Source organism: Cygnus atratus, chromosome 8 (assembly GCF_013377495.2).
Source record: "Cygnus atratus isolate AKBS03 ecotype Queensland, Australia chromosome 8, CAtr_DNAZoo_HiC_assembly, whole genome shotgun sequence".
Classification (NCBI taxonomy): domain Eukaryota; kingdom Metazoa; phylum Chordata; class Aves; order Anseriformes; family Anatidae; genus Cygnus; species Cygnus atratus.
The window spans coordinates 10,314,467-10,329,645 of NC_066369.1; the positions used below are offsets into that span (position 1 = coordinate 10,314,467).

General features: G+C 54.4%; 1 protein-coding gene across 3 annotated transcripts in view; it reads right to left on the reverse strand.

Annotated features, from left to right (window-relative positions):
• Window positions 1–1,274: 1,274 nt before the first annotated feature.
• PBX1 (PBX homeobox 1) overlaps window positions 1,275–15,179 on the reverse strand; it is a 124,453-nt gene continuing 110,548 nt past the window's right edge. Inside the window, exons 7-9 of one of the 3 annotated variants that reach the window (XM_035537682.2) lie at window positions 10,476–10,588; window positions 8,925–9,014; window positions 1,275–1,612 (exon numbers count right to left, since the gene is read on the reverse strand). In XM_035537682.2, the coding sequence (XP_035393575.1) occupies window positions 1,520–1,612; window positions 8,925–9,014; window positions 10,476–10,588 (296 nt within the window). In that variant the 3' untranslated portion in view covers window positions 1,275–1,519. The remainder of the gene's footprint in view (window positions 1,613–8,924; window positions 9,015–10,475; window positions 10,589–15,179) is intronic. The other 2 variants (XM_035537683.2, XM_050712284.1) reach the window with 2 other exon arrangements.

Genomic DNA, 15,179 nt, shown 5'->3' on the forward strand with positions numbered 1-15,179 from the left:
GGAGCTCATGCATGGCATGGGACAATGGGTGCTCCGCACCCAGCTCTTCATCCAAAGCCCCTGCCTCCCTGCAGGAGCTGCCCCAAGGTGTATTTCAGCAGGACGAAGCCCTGTTTTCCACCCATTGCCTGCTGTCCAAAAAGCAGACCAGAAAAGCAGGGCAGAAAATCACGAGTTCTCCCACGGCTTCGGCTGCCACTCCGCGGATTAACTCCAAGCTGCAGGTGAAGGACAGCCCCAAAGGGACGCCCGCTTGGCCTTACAGGGCTTCACCCTCAAGCAAACCCATTGTATTAATCACTACCAAAGGCACCCGGCGCCTGTGGGGTCCCGCTGCTCTGGCCACGCACTGACAAATGGCTTTGGGGACCCAGAGGGTGCCACCAACCTCTTGGGACCCTGCCTGTGCTGGGGAAACCCACGTCTTCCTTCGCACAGCACGCTCCCGGCGCCTGCTCGGCTCTGCAGCTGGTGACAACACGAGCCAACACCACGCGATGCTCTTCTCCACGTCAAAAACGTCCGCTGCTGGCCTCCCCAGGTGCTGCGGGAACACTGCTTGGGTCCCTCCATCGTTACCTAACGCTCGGTCACATAAACCACCGCGGACGCGCTCAGGGCTTTCGTGACGCGCGAGGGCGATTCCTCACCTGCCTCTGCCTCCTTGCCTTCCCTCCGCTCCTGCCCTTCCCCAGCAGCTCCGCAAGGCCAGGGCCCGGCAAGGTTTCACCTCTCGAGGCACACGGCGTCAAGCACACAGAGAGCCGCCGCGTTTGGGGTCTGCGCCCGAGCAGGGCGGGGAGAAGGGCGAGCTGGTGGCGTCCGGGGGCTGGGAAGGGGCTGGTACCTTCGGAAAGCACCGGGGAGCACCACAGGGGGGGCATTCGGCTCCTTCTCCTACATGCACCGGGGTCGCATCCGCCCGCCCTGCATCCCTGGGGCCGACTCGCCGCGGCCTCCCTACGTCCAGGAGCGGCAGAGGTGAGGGGGCAGCGGGGCGGGGGGCTGCCGTGGCGTGTTCCTACTGAGAGGTAGCGTGAGAGGAGCGGGCCGAGCGGGGCTGCCTGCGAGCGAAGGGCTGAGACTCGACTGAGGTTCGTTTTTTGGCTCCTCGGGAAGACAGCCAGCACGAGGCCATGCACTGCTTTTGGTTTGTTTGGTTTGGCGGTGGTTGGTTTTTTGTGGTTGGTTTTTTTTTTTTTTTGCTTTTCCTCCTGAAAATCCTTCTACCTGTCGAAATATCCTTCGGTGGGGAGGTGGGGGGGAGGGAGGTGTTGTGGCGGTGGCAAGGGGCGGGGGGAGAGCGGCTTCTACCCAGAAAAGAAAGGGAAGAGAGTATAAAGAAGTGTCCAGATTGGCTGAAAAAAGCATCCCGACGAAGAGAAGAGAAGAGAAGGAGTCTTCTTGTGTGTGCTGATTGGTTTCACCTCCAGTCTGACTGCTGCGGTGTTAGGAGAGGCCCCCTCCCCTCCCGCCCCCGCCGGGGCCGGCTCAGCCAGGGATGCAATTTGCTGGGAGATCAGTTGGAGGTATCAGAGTGAACGCTGCCAGGGCCTTCTGTGGGGGAGGTCACCGACGACGGGGTAGTAGCGTCTTGCCAACCTCCATTAGCCTGCGGGGAGGGAGACACAAAGCCGTCAGCACCAAGGGCACACAACAGCACGCCTGGTACCCCCCCCGAAACGTCCACCCGCCTCCCAGCGGTGTGATCGGGTGGCGTTAGGGATGGGTCCCCCCCGGCTCTGTCACCCCCATCCCATTGTGGCCACGGCAGCTTGGGACGGTTTGGGTGGAAATGGGGGTTTTGGTGAATTGGAAGTGTTCACGGGAATTCTGTCCTTTTTTTAAAAAAAAAAAAGGTATTTTGCAGAAACCCTGTACTCTTTTTTTTAACCCTCTTATAAGATCCTTCCCCATACAGAAGGAGGAAAATAGCAAACAACTTCCATCTTTGAACAGGAAACCCCATTCTGGTACTCTGCGTGGACCCAGGCACTAGGAAAATGCAAGACAAGAGAAAAGCAGCAGCACCCATGGGACCTATGAGCCACAGTTCTGTCCCTGGCATCGCCCCACGCCCCGCTGCCACCTTTCGGGGCACCCCTCCTCCTGCACTGCCCTTGCTGGGGAGGCTTCAGCCAGGGGAAGCTGTCAGCAAGGCACAGAGCTGCTGCCCCATGCATCCGTGGCTCTCTGGGGCTCAGCGGGTTGGACTCCCATCCCCAAAGCTCCCCCCGCTGCCACGTGCACACATCCCAGGACTGCCCCACATGATGCAGCGGGGATGTCCCACTACGTCCCCCAGTGGAGCAGCACACCCAGAGCTGCACCCCGAGCATCCTCCCCAGGGCCACGTTGGGCACGCAGGGCTTTGGGACACCTCCCAGCACAAGAGGCTTCCCTGGAGCAGCACCAACAAGCCTCTGCCACCCGGGGCTGGTCCTCCACGCTCCCCGGTGTCCCTCTGTGAGGGACCCCAAGCTGCAACGCAGAGGAGATGCAACCACTGTACATCCAAGGGCTCATGTAGCAAAAGCAGGCACTGTTTTTCTCGTTTTTTCAACCAATTCAGGAGTGGGCAACGCACGCCCCAGTGCACAGCCCAAATCCTCCGGCCTCTGGAGGGCAGAGCTGGCCAGAGGGCCCCGGCTGCCGCACGCCAGAGCTCACAAAAGCTGCTCCTCCGTGGCTGCCGTCCCCTTTGGAGAGGAGCAGATGTCGTACCCCACCTCCTCTGCTCGCTCTGACATTGATTCAGTGCTCGGCTAATTAATCCTTCCCGACTCCTGCCTGCGCTGAGTCGGCAGCAGCCGCCGTCCCGCTTCAGACGTGCCCGGGCTGCTGCGCCCTCGCCGGCTGCCTGTCCTGGTGCCTCCTGCCGCAGGGCATCCATCACCGGGGCTGACAGCCCCATAGCCGGGACCCCGCGGCACGCAGAGCTGTGTGCATCGTGGCAGGGGGCCACAAGGACGTTCTGGGGACGTGCCCACCCCAAAGTGCCCAGGGGTATGGGTAGGAACCCACAGCTGCCCGGTGCATGGAGCAGGACTGCTGGCTGGCCCCTGCCCACCCTCGCCAAGGGCTATCGGGGCTGGGAGCAAAGAGCCACCAAAAGGCAAGTTTTGGGGTCTAAAACCAACTTGTGGCACGGCGTGCAAAAAGCAGAAAAGGCAGGAGTCAAATATAACCGGCTTGCACACTCCCCATGGACACTTCCAAGTGTGCCAGCACACACCGCGCCTTGCAACAGCGTGCAGGCAACAGAAAGAAAGGTGGAAACCACAACCAGAAGTTGGTGGCGGGTTAGCAAACACCGCTCGCCCTCACCTTGGGTGCAAGCACGAAACCAGACCACGCACAGACATTTACGGCCTCACTAACAACCCTGCAGGTGCCTGCGGTGACACCTGGGCTCACAGTGCCCCCGTGGCCAGCTCGCACCCACGCACGGGCCCCGATATCTCGCACCCCGAGACGCGGCACCCACCCTTCCGCGTCTTGGACCACTGCAAGAGGCAGCAATTACTGTAGATTATCAGCCCGACAGTGACAGGCCGTGTAAAGAGAGACACAGAGCCAACTCCACCGCCCAGAGACTGGCATATTCAAGTACACTTAGGACATTAATAGCAATTTACGTGCCATCAGTGAGAGAGAACCACAATAGCTGCGCTGGCAGCCTCTTATTACGAAGCCTGTTATTTGTTGGAGTTACAAGCTATAATCACAACAGAAACTTTCAAAACCCTTATCTTCCGTGACGCACCAAATCTATTTCAGAGCCGTAATTGCTATGTCACCGGAGAGTTTGCTGCTTAATGCACTCAGATGCCATTTAGTGTTTGCAGGGTCATTACAGCGAGCAGAAGGGGGGAGAGGCGGCGGGGGCTGCTCAGAGCAGGGCTCGGTCCCTATTGTGCTGAACTATTTTTAGAGAGGCTTTTTCATGCCTGCCACGGCTGAGAGGAGCGGGGGGGGTGGGGGGGGGGAAACGTCTTGAAGACAATGGCTGCGGTGCCTCGATGCTCACCACCTCTCTCTTGTGCCTCCCCGTACACAGGGAAGCCCCGCTGTGCTCGAGGTGGGAATCAGCCTTCACCTTTTGCAGGAAAGGAGGTTTTGTGCCCCTGATGAGCATTTCCCACAGTCCCATCCAGTGGGAAGACGAGAGGATCTGGTGAGACGCTGACCCACGCTCCCATGGGTCTGGTCATAAAGGTGCTTCCCTCCGCTCACTCTCCTGCTCCCCCAGCCCCTAAATTAGGGGCCAAAAGAGGCCCCAGGGTTGGCCACAACTTCAGCATCTCGATGCCATCCTTTGCTGCACGGCACGTACAAGCTCTCCACGACGAGGCTGGATCCTTCCCTCTTCTTTCACCCCACCGCTGCACTCACCAAGCTATGTGCAGGATGAACCCGATCCCACCCAGCTGGCCCGGCCCCTTTGCAAGGAGATCGCTTGGGATCTGACTAGTAAATCCCTCGGGATCCGCTGTGATGAACACCCCTCAAAGAGGGAGCCTGGGAAGGAGGCAGCAGCGGCTGACCCTGCCCACAGCCCCCGCACGCAGCTGTGACTTCCTCGGGAGGGACACAGCCAAAGGCAGAGCAGGGCTCTCTCTCCGGGACGTCTCTCCAAATGTCACCTTCTGGTGCCAAAGCATGGGCACAGCCTTGGTGGCTATCCAAGTGGTGGAGCCCCGGTGGCGGACTGCTGAAGCAACAGGTTTTGGGGCCGTTTCCTGCAGGTCTCCCAGCGTTTTTCCTCCAGCAAGTCTGGCTGGCTCTCCGCCTGGGCCTCCTACATGGGGCTGGTTTTCTGCCAGGTCTTTACGGAGCTTTCTGCTTGGCACGGAGGCTGTCGCCACATCCCGCTCTGTGTGACCAAATCCTTGTCCCACCATCTACGGGGCAGGAGGTCAGGTCAGCCTCCAAACACAGCGGACACCAGCAAGTCTGAGAGAAGGGGAGCAGCCTCCAAGAGGTCCCATACCTCTACGAGCCGATCGTGGTCTCCCTGCGATATGCTGAAGCTCTTATTACACAGACCTGGCAGCAGATGGGAAAACCCAAAGCCACTTTCCGAGGGTGACGGTGGCAGCCTCCAGGTCCTGCGAAGGCATCTCCCATGAGGCAGGGGGGCTGATGGATGGATGGGGCCTGGGCACCGAACACCTCTCAGAGCACCTTTCCTATCGCAGCTCGTGAGCATCATCGCAGGTCGTGAAGGGCAGCTTGCTGGGGGGTGTAAATTCTTGGAGAAAGGGGTCTCACCTCCCACAGTTAGCATGGTGCTCCTCGCTTTCAGCTGGCAGCCGTGGATGTCAAACCCACTGGCACACAGTTACTGACCACTGCCCTCACGGTGGCTGTGTAAATAGGTAAAACAGCATTTTAAATAAAAAAAAAATCCTGCACAGATGAACTTTAAAAATAGCCTCCTGTATTAAAAATGATTTATAAACTAGCCTGTTCAATTTTCTTCGCTGGACGATTAGGGATGGAGGGGACATGGGGGAGAAGGAAAGAGGGAGCTGGGAGTCCAAAAAGAAATCTCTGAAAGGGTTTTTCTTTAATATGATTATAAATCATTAATTAAGTAGCAGACTGAGCAGAGTATTTGCAGCAAGCCAGTCTGCATTAACAGCGTGTTTATGTGCAGATCCCCACACAGGAGCAATCGCGCCATGCGGAGGACGCAGGTGGGACATCCTCCTTCCAGGTGTGCCTAACAGAGACTGGGGGATCTAATATAGTGAGGCCAAAAGCAGACCCGTTCCTCACTGGGACGCGTGCTGCTCAGCACCATCTCCAGCCGGAGAGGCGAGGTGGGCTGTGTGCTCTGCCTCGGCCACGGAGAGCCAGCGGCTGGGACAAGGCCGATCATCCTGGTAACGATGCAGAACCAGCGCCGGTGGAGCTGTCAGCGGCAAGACGCGCTTGCAGAAGAGCCGGGGAGGAAACGGGGCTCTGGGTGTATTTCTGTCCTCAGCTGTCACGACGTACACGCGTTTCAAAATTCAGCCTCCATCAAGGAAGGCGAAACCCTGCGTGTCGTCTTCCCCTGCCAAGGTTTACAGCGGTGGAGCTGGGCAACCTGCTGCTGCAGACCTGACGGGCTCTGGGGATGACTTAACCTCAGCCCCGTGCGGAGATCTTTGTGACAGGGCTCTTGACTCGGTTTCGGCTCATCTCCTTCCAGCAGCTCACAGGGATGCTCGGGTTAGGCAGGGATCGCAGCTTTCTGTGTTGCTGGCAGCTTTCCTCTGCGTCCTGCTTCCCTTCCTCGGCATTACAGGGGTTGAGGAGAGGCAGGGAAAACCTGCCTGCTGCTCCAGCTACGGGACAGCCCCTGCCTGCACGGAGTTGCCCATCACCTAACCCAGGACCAGCGCTTCCCAGAGGGCAGCCAGGCTTCAGGGGTGGGCAAACCACACAGCCTGGGTCCATCGAATGCTTTGGGATCTGGCTGAATGGGAAGACATGAAGTGGCAAGCAAAAGATCTTGAGAGACAACCTAGAAGATGCTTCCTAAACTTTCTGCTCCGCTGTGGACTCCTTGTCTGCCTCCAGATACCTATTAGGAAAACCACACTAGCTGGATATACAGCGTGTCCCCCACAATGGGTGGGCTATGTGCCCACTTCCTTGTCTCCGAACATCATCCTTCCCATGCCTGGTCCCTTTGGGCCAATTTTTGCTCCTGCCCACCTAGAAAGCCAGCCTGAGCAGCCATCACCTGCCACCCACCCCGGGTCCCCGTTTGGGAAGCACAGAGCACAGCGCCGAGCCGCTGCCAGCTCGCCAATTCCCAGTGCTGCTCCCGCTACCACCACAGCTGGCAGCCAGAAATACCAGCCCAGCTGCTGACGTTGTGTTTGGCTTTCAAGTTCCCACTACTTCTTTCTTCTCCCCTCTCCCATCACCCCCCTCCCTGCCTCGTAATACCCAGCAGCAACCCTTCCCCCCCAAATTTTGGCTCAACCCAGCCCACTGTTATTTTCCAAGCCAACTGCAACCGTAATCAGCTCAGCCTCTTTCCTTGGGGGTATTTTAATTTATACAAAAGTATCATCTCTTATCATGATCAGCCTCTGATTCATTTACTCTTCAAGTATTAAAAAGCCAGAAAGGGAATAAATTCAGCGCACAGAGAAATTAATGCGGAACGATAGGCTCTTTCATGTGGCATTTTCAAGCACCGTTTTTGCGACGGGCTTATGTAATGAGACATAATTATCTGCACATGTTCAATTACATTACTTCACAAATCCTCCCTGGCTCTGCCTCGTGACGTCGAGCTGCCCGCTAAGCCCCGGCACCCGACGGAGCGGGGAGCGCAGCCCCCATCCCGCGGCCCCTTCTCTTGCCCGTCCTCCACCCTGGGGTCTCCCCGCGCCGGTGGTGGCCTCTTGAATGCCGAGGGCCCCAAAATGGCCAGATGCAAGGTGACAAATGGCAAGATCCAGGTGGCTTCCTTGGAGGGACTCAAAGGGAGACGCGGCAGGGCAAGGCGCCCCATGGTTGGCGGTTGAGGCCATGTTCTCCCATCCCTGAACAAAAGGCAGAGGCAGGTAAGGGCTGGAGGCTGCGAGGAAGCTCTTTTAATGCCTCCTCGTGTATCACGTCTCCTTCTCAGCGCCTTTGTTTCGAACTGACAAGAAGCCACAGATGCCGGCTGGCAGAGCCAGGAGCTCCGTGGGCTTCCCTCGGCCGCCTTGCCGCGGGCGGGCACTTTGCTGGGGCAGCTCACGGTGCTGCGGGGGCGAGCCAAAAGCCAAGACAGGGACCTGACCCCTTTTCCCCACAGATACACCTCTCCCATGCCCCGCGGTGCTGCCGGGGTGAGCTGAAAGCCAACGCAGGAACCTGACCCCCTCTCTGATACATATCTCCCAACCTTCCCATCGGCTACATCCTCACCAAAACACAACGCGGCGCCTGCCACCTTCCTGCCCAGCCCAAGACCACCCCACCTTGACCTTCATCCTCCTCGCTGCTCAATGGGGCCGTGGCAGAAAGCCACGGCCATGGCCAGCCACCCCCTCCTCCCCTTGCCACCCCGGCCGCCGCCACCACCAGCCACTCTGCAAGCACGGCCTCCTTTTCCAGGCTGCCCTCTTCTCCCAGCTTGCTGTCACCGCTGCTGAGATGGCAGACGATTGATCTGAGAAATGAAGTTGGATTGCTGTCCCGAATCTACACTCAGTTCTCCTTGTGTGTGTCTGATCGATTTCACCCTGTACGACACAGCTTGTCGCTACGAATTTTCATGCTAGTCAGAACCCGCCAGCGCACCCACGAACAAGGAGAAGATGCTTCGAAGCCCTCCCTCCCCCTCGCAGCCTCCCCTGGCCCAGTTGGGCGAGGTTTTCTTGGGTTGCGCTTGTTTTTTTTCCCCTTCTCCTTCTATTTATGATCATTATTGCCGTCAACCCCATTGTCACCGTGCTTACAGCCCCCTCCCGCTCGCCCGGCCCAGCTTTGGATGCTGGCCAGGAAGGGGCTATTTTTGGGTGGCCGCTCCAGGATGGTGCCATCGGCCTCCTCGGTGTGGAGCAATCACTGGGCCGGGGTGCTCGTGGTGACATTCCCCACCGCGGTTACGCGAGGTGTCACCTGTTTAGCAGTTCCTCTCAGCCGAACGCATGTGGCCGCAGGTGCCGCGCCAACGCTGATCGGCTGTGACAGTCCTAGACGCCAGCTGCCTGCACAGAGCCTGCCCGGTCGCCACTTTTTTCGTGGGCAGAGCTCTGCCGTTGGCGTGACCGATACAGAAGCAATAAACTAGGTGACCGTAAAAGCAAAGACAAGTCCTACTAAGTGGCATTCTGAGCCCTATGGCTTTGAAATAATTGGTAGTGAGAGAACAAAAATGAAAAAAAACAAAAACAAGAACCCAAGCCTATTTTTTTTTTTCTTACACTGATGCCCTGCGGACTATACATCTGACTTGCTGCGAGTCCGTCACTGTATCCTCCTGTCTGGCTGATAACATGGCGAAGGGTATCCACCTAAACAGACCAACGACAACAAAGACACAAATTAGAGGGAAGGAAAGGTTAGTGGGCAAAGCCGCTTTGGTTCATATTTGGCATGGCAAAAACAAATCAACAGTAACAACGGTCATAAACGTGCGTGTTTAAAGAGGGAAGGGGGGAGAACCGTGGCTGGTCTCAGGGTGAGAGCCAAGCTGAGGAGCGCTCCTGCCTCCCTCGCCTCCCCCAGCCTGCCCTGGCACCCTCGTCACGCTCTTGTTGGTCCCAAGTCTTGTGATATGAAGAGCAGGGAGGGAGAACAGCATGGCAGGCGTGTGGTCGACGTCCTGGAGCATGTCACTGCGGCCAGCTCCACCACCACGCTCCAGGAGCCACGTTCCTACCCCTACACCCTTCCACCCTTTGGCCCCAAGCGGCGAGAAGCTGACATCAGTGGAAGGAGATCTTCGGGGCTGGGCGAGCGCAGCTCCTCCTTTCATTTCGGAGGGCCCTGAGAGGGATATACCTACCATGGCAAGGGCACCGTCAGCTCTCCTCCGTGTGCCCCATTCCTCTCCCTCCACTACCCCAGCCCAGCCCCGGCAGTGGCACGTGCGGTGAGCATCTCGTTGCCCACGGATGCGTCCAGCACTGCGAGGGGAGCAACCTTGGCTTTAGAAAGCTCTCCTTGCCCAATGTAGAAGTGGCAGAGTGGCTGTCGTCTCTCAACACAGTACAGAGTTTAAACGCCAGAGAGTAGACTCATGGCGTATCTGGACATCGGATGGGAAGTGGGAGATCTGGGTGAGCTACCAGCTACTCTAAATTCTTTCTTTTTGCCCAAAAGCATGGGTTCACATTTCAGTCACACTGCTCAAAGCTCCCTTGCACTACCTTGCTGGTGTGTACATGGGTGGTGTGAGTGCCTGTGCTCTGGGAAGGTGGGGAGTTGATGAGGGGTGGCTTTTAATTTAGAACAAAAAAAAAATCTAGCTGTGTATTTGTACATTTCTTGCCTTTGCAGCAGACACCTGGTTCGGTATCAAAGGAGTACGTGGAAGCCTTGTAAAACGAGACACCAGTCCAAACCTCTGGCCCCTTCCCTTGGAAGAATAAAGCAAGCAGAACCTAAACCTCATCTGCTTTTGTCTGAGTACATGCCTGTTCTCCTAAACCTCCTCTCCTCCTAGTACGACTATCAAGCCAGAGCCAAATGCATTCACAAAGTGTGGGCAAGTCTCCTCAAGACCATGGTTGTTGGTTTGGTTGGGTGTTTGGTTTTGGTTTCTTTTGATTGATTTTTTTGGTGGTTGTCGCTGTTGCTTTTTTTGGTTGGTTGGTTGGTTTTTTGGTTTGCTTTGCTTTTTTAAGTGTTGGTTGGTTCATTTGTGCTGGTTGAGATTTGCTCTTTTCGGACGGGAGGGAGAAGTGCCAATACAATCAAAGGCTCCTCCAACTATAATGCATTCACTGGCAGTACATCGGATGGGTCCCTACCTGTGACTGCACGTTGGCTCCAACCTGGGCCCCTTGGTAAGAATCCCCATTGAGAGACTGCACGCTCATGAACAAATCTCCAGAGTTTGACATGTTAAAAGAACTGGAAGAACCTGGAAAGGAAAGAGTGAGGCACCTGAATCACAGAAAGGAAAAAGATCCACCCCATGACTCTCAGCCAAGAGGAAGGAACAACATGCAAAGCAACCACAAAAACAAAACACACAGTCAGGTTAGTAGTATGAAGAACAGAGCAAGCAAAAAAAAAAAAAAAAGGGATGCACTCTTGAGGTTATTCAAAGCCACATGTTGTTACAGCTCAATGCCAAGAACATTCTTCAACAGCTCCTCAGCTGGAGGAAGGATTCTTCATGCTCTGGACTGAGATAAACAAAACCCAGCCTGGAAGACTCAGACAGCCCTTTCCCTTCATTTCAGGGCATCAAAATCCTTCAGGCAGCTTTGCAAATCTCTATTTTTTGGAGGTGTCCACCCGGCAGACTGCACTGGAGAATGGAATTACCCAAACAAGCCCCGCTATGGAAAGCAGAAGCATTTTCAGCGAGGCTAACCAGGCCCGTGCAGCTGTTGTTTGTGAGGAGCTCAGCTCAGTGTGGGTAAATCCTCACCGTGCTGCCTTCTGCAGGGTGGACACATCCGGACACCATCCAGTTCCACGTCCAGAGCTCCCGCTGAGCCAACGGGAGCAAAGGGACACAAAAAATGTAAAGGCACCTGGGCCAGACTCCCGTTACTGATCTCTTTGGCAGCTCTTTCCTCGTGTTGGGCTCCGAGAGAACGCTGGGGTGTCACAGCCCCGTTGGGCCAGCTGCCCCAGAATGAGCTCCATAAGCAAATTCCCCACCGCATGCACCAGTCGCCAGCATTACACCAAAAAACGGTAACGGTGAAGACAACTGGGTGGGATCAGGAAAAAAATAAGAAAATAAAAGGTCCCGCTTCCAGATTTGAGATAACGGAGCACCTCCTCGACTGCTGAACAGAGAAAACAAACCTATCATGTAACTGGAAGGCAGGGGAGGAGGGAAGGGGTTAAAAAATAAATAAATAAATAAGGTTTTATGGGATTATTTCAGAACTCATCGTGCAGATCAGCGCGTTAAGTGTGAGACAGCTCAACGTGCAAGGTTTGGTTATATACATGACGTTAGCCTTGGAAAGGAGAGACTTCAGGGGCCCAGGTCAGCTACGCTTTCGGCTCCAACCCAAATACGCTCTCATCATCTTGACCGCCACTTCCAACTCGGAAGAACGGCAACCACAGTCCTGGTGGAATTGCCCAACTATGGCTCATGCGTACGCTCTGAGAAATGTCAGACAATCCCCGTCTCCTCGCTGGAGAGGGAAGACACACTCTGGACAGAGCCCAGGAAGGCTCCCCTGATGGAAGCCACTTCCAAGACCAGGGAGTAGGTGGGAGGTCCACGCCGGAGAGTGCGCGTTCACTAAACTCTCTGCCACTCCCTTTGCAAATGGCTCTTTTATTGAGTGCTGGCAATTCTCGGAATTGAAGGGAAGCAGAAATATCACAGCTAGGTACAACACCCGGGATAGGCTAGAGAAAGATTCATCCTGAGCACACCAAGCCTTGGATCAGGACCCTCCTACCGGTGCCTGAAAGGAGCAGAGCCAGGAATAGCTCCATTGTCTGTGCTCACTGTCAGCCCTGCCCGGCACATTTCAGAGAACGACCCAACAGCGCTACGTAAAATAACTGGGACTAGGCAGAAGGCAGCTGTAACCATCGCCTCCTCTGCTCGGTTGGCAAAGGGTCCCTGTCACTTCCCAGCCTCTCAGGTTACTTGCTGTTTTAAAGGCAAAAAATCTATAGGAATCAGCTGGCAGGCCAAGGATATCCCATGCTGACACCTGAAAGCATCAGGACAGACACTTTTCACATACACAAGGATGCTTCCTACCGGGTTCTCTGAATGATCATTTTGACTACCAGCATAAAAGCCCAGAGCTGCATGATGGCTTTGTGCTCCCACAGCAGCTGAGAACCAAAGGGTTTTGCAGTTAATCCTCACAAGAAGCAGAGAATATTCTCTTGCTCTTTAAAGGTGAGCAAAAACCTTTGAGATCACACAGACGATCAGCATCAGAGCTGGAAAGAGGACCTGGGAATCCCTGAGCACCTGACAGGACGCCACCATCACTCTACCCCTGACAGAGCAGTATTTCATCCCACCTTCCCTTACCAAAATAAAATAATAATAACAAATAAAAATGCCATAAACATAACTGACACTTTACAGAAACTTAACAAACCTGCCTGGAAAATTGAGACTGGGAGGGAGGAAATAAAATAAACAAACAGCCACAGGCTCTGGTTCTGAAGAGTGCCGGTGTCTTGGAAATCATGAGGAGCGCTGGAGATGTCACTTACAAGATATACACTGCTATTGGCACGGGGTGTTTTTACAATATATGTGCATATCTAAACGGCAAATGTGCCTTGCTGCTGATGCGGATGCAAAGATAAATATGCGCATAGCAATGGCCCGCATGTATGGATGCATTTGTATCAGAGCCATAATTGCAGAGAGCCCTGTGCGCTGCTGCGCTGCTGTTTCAGCACTCTGCTGCCTGTGTACTAGCCATGTATGAAAATTACGACGGCCCAAAGTGTCGGAGACTCGGCTATGAGGGACTGATGCACTGGGGCAGAAGAGGGGGCAGGAATGTGAAGAGCTCTCAGAATGAAGGCACTGGTATCCTCCTTGGAAACGAGATGAAGGAACAGAAGTCACATCCTTCCGCTGGAGAAGGCTCCATCATCAATCTAATCCATCTCTCTGCTCCACTGTAAACACACCAAAGCTTTTCAGTGGTCACAGTCTGATCTCCTTGAGAACTGAGATGTCATGACCACCTTTGAGCTTGTGAACCCAGGCTCTGACCTTGGCAACAAGTCCCTTGATGCTTCCATATGTAGACAAAAAATGCCAGAATAAACAACGCTTAGCATGACTCGTAGCAGTGTGAAACAGTGGTTCATTTTCAGCATCCTCACATCTTATCAACCTCAAGACCTATCACCATCATTCCCTAGTGCTGAGTTGCCATCAGGACAACACCAGCTTCAGAGAAAGAGGCAGAAATGTTTAAAAAGAAACTAGCTACGGCACTTGCCATTGAGTGAGAGCCTACATCAAAACAATGCCAGCGAAGAGATCTCTTCCACTCCTATCATTTGTGATGAGCACAACCCACGTCAAGTTTGCTTTCAATTCAAAAAACCTCACAAGCTTGATTGCTGGTATTTCTTGCACCACTTCTCCAGCTCTCCAGAGTGCTTCTTCTCCAGCTTCTCTATGCCTTTTCTCATGTTTTTAACAGTCTCCGTTTCCACCTTAAATCTTCCAGGACCTCTCACAAGTCCTTCCTCTCTGAAGTGTCTGATGATTGAAAAGGCATCAAGAATAAACCATAATAGTGTTCATTGGAGCTGAAATCAAGCCACCTTCATCTGCTGCTTCATTCCACCTACCACCAATGAGACAGAGATCCAGCACACAGAGCCACTGAAGTCAACTTTGGTCACGTATACTGAGTCTGATAGCAGGTCTGAAAGCAAATGTAAGCCTGGGCTGGCTCTGCAGGACATTTGCTGTTCTTGCTGACCAATGCTCAAGACAGTAAGACCACAACCAGAACAGTCTCTTTGCCAAAGCTGGGTCCCCTCCAACGCTGCACTCTGGCATTACCCAAAAAACAACTGCCACAAGCAAATGGAGGAAGGCAGAGAAGATGCAGCAACCAAGCTGGTGCCTGATGAAGTACATTTCCAGAGAATACGATCCCCTTCATTAGCAGCTTTGCACGAAGATTTTTACAAAACAAAAAGGTGAGCAGGAAAAAAAAAGTTCAGGACGATTTTGGCTCCTCTGCACGGAAGATTTCACTGGATGTCATCACCTGCGTGTGGTCCTCCAGGACTCTGGTTGGCAAAAGGGTCAGCCCACATGAAATAGCTTTCATTTGCCATGTGGTTTTTGTGCTGAGAGTGTCCAGACAATCAAAGTGAGGATGGGGAGTTGTTAGCCCAAATGAGCCAGACATCTCAGCTTATTTGAACATCTGGCTGATCAAGCCCAACTGTGCATATTCAGGATGAAAAGGTGTTTGACATTCAGGCCTGGGTGACTGAGGGTGGGGGACCCTGCTTCGAACGTGCCAGATGGCCAGACAGATGCAGTCCTTGCCCTTGTCAATGTGTGGCCAATCTCTTTGACTGACTGTAGCCATTCGCCGATCTCTGGTATCATGGTCATCAATGCAGAGAACAGATGGGCCTGCCCAGCCACGGCAGAAATGAATTTAGCTCCTGTCTCAGGTCCCATCGCATCCAGTTCCACCTCCTCTTCCAACATCACGGCCCTCCAGGGACTACATTGCTGGTTGCCTCTTTCTCATGACCTGTCCTCTGCCTACTCGCTTTCTTCCCATGTGCCCTGCCACGTATTTAAACCTAAAAATTCCCAGCACATCCAGTCTTTGTTCAGGCTCCTTCTCACCAAAGTCTCAGCCAAGGATCTGAAAACAGAAAAAAATCGATGGTATAAAAGGAGAGGTATCATCCACCTTAGTCCTTCACCTCTTCATCCACTTCCACATGCCTCCCAGTGCAATTTAGCACACCTGGGTGGCTCACGGCCCTCGATAGCATCCTCTAAATCT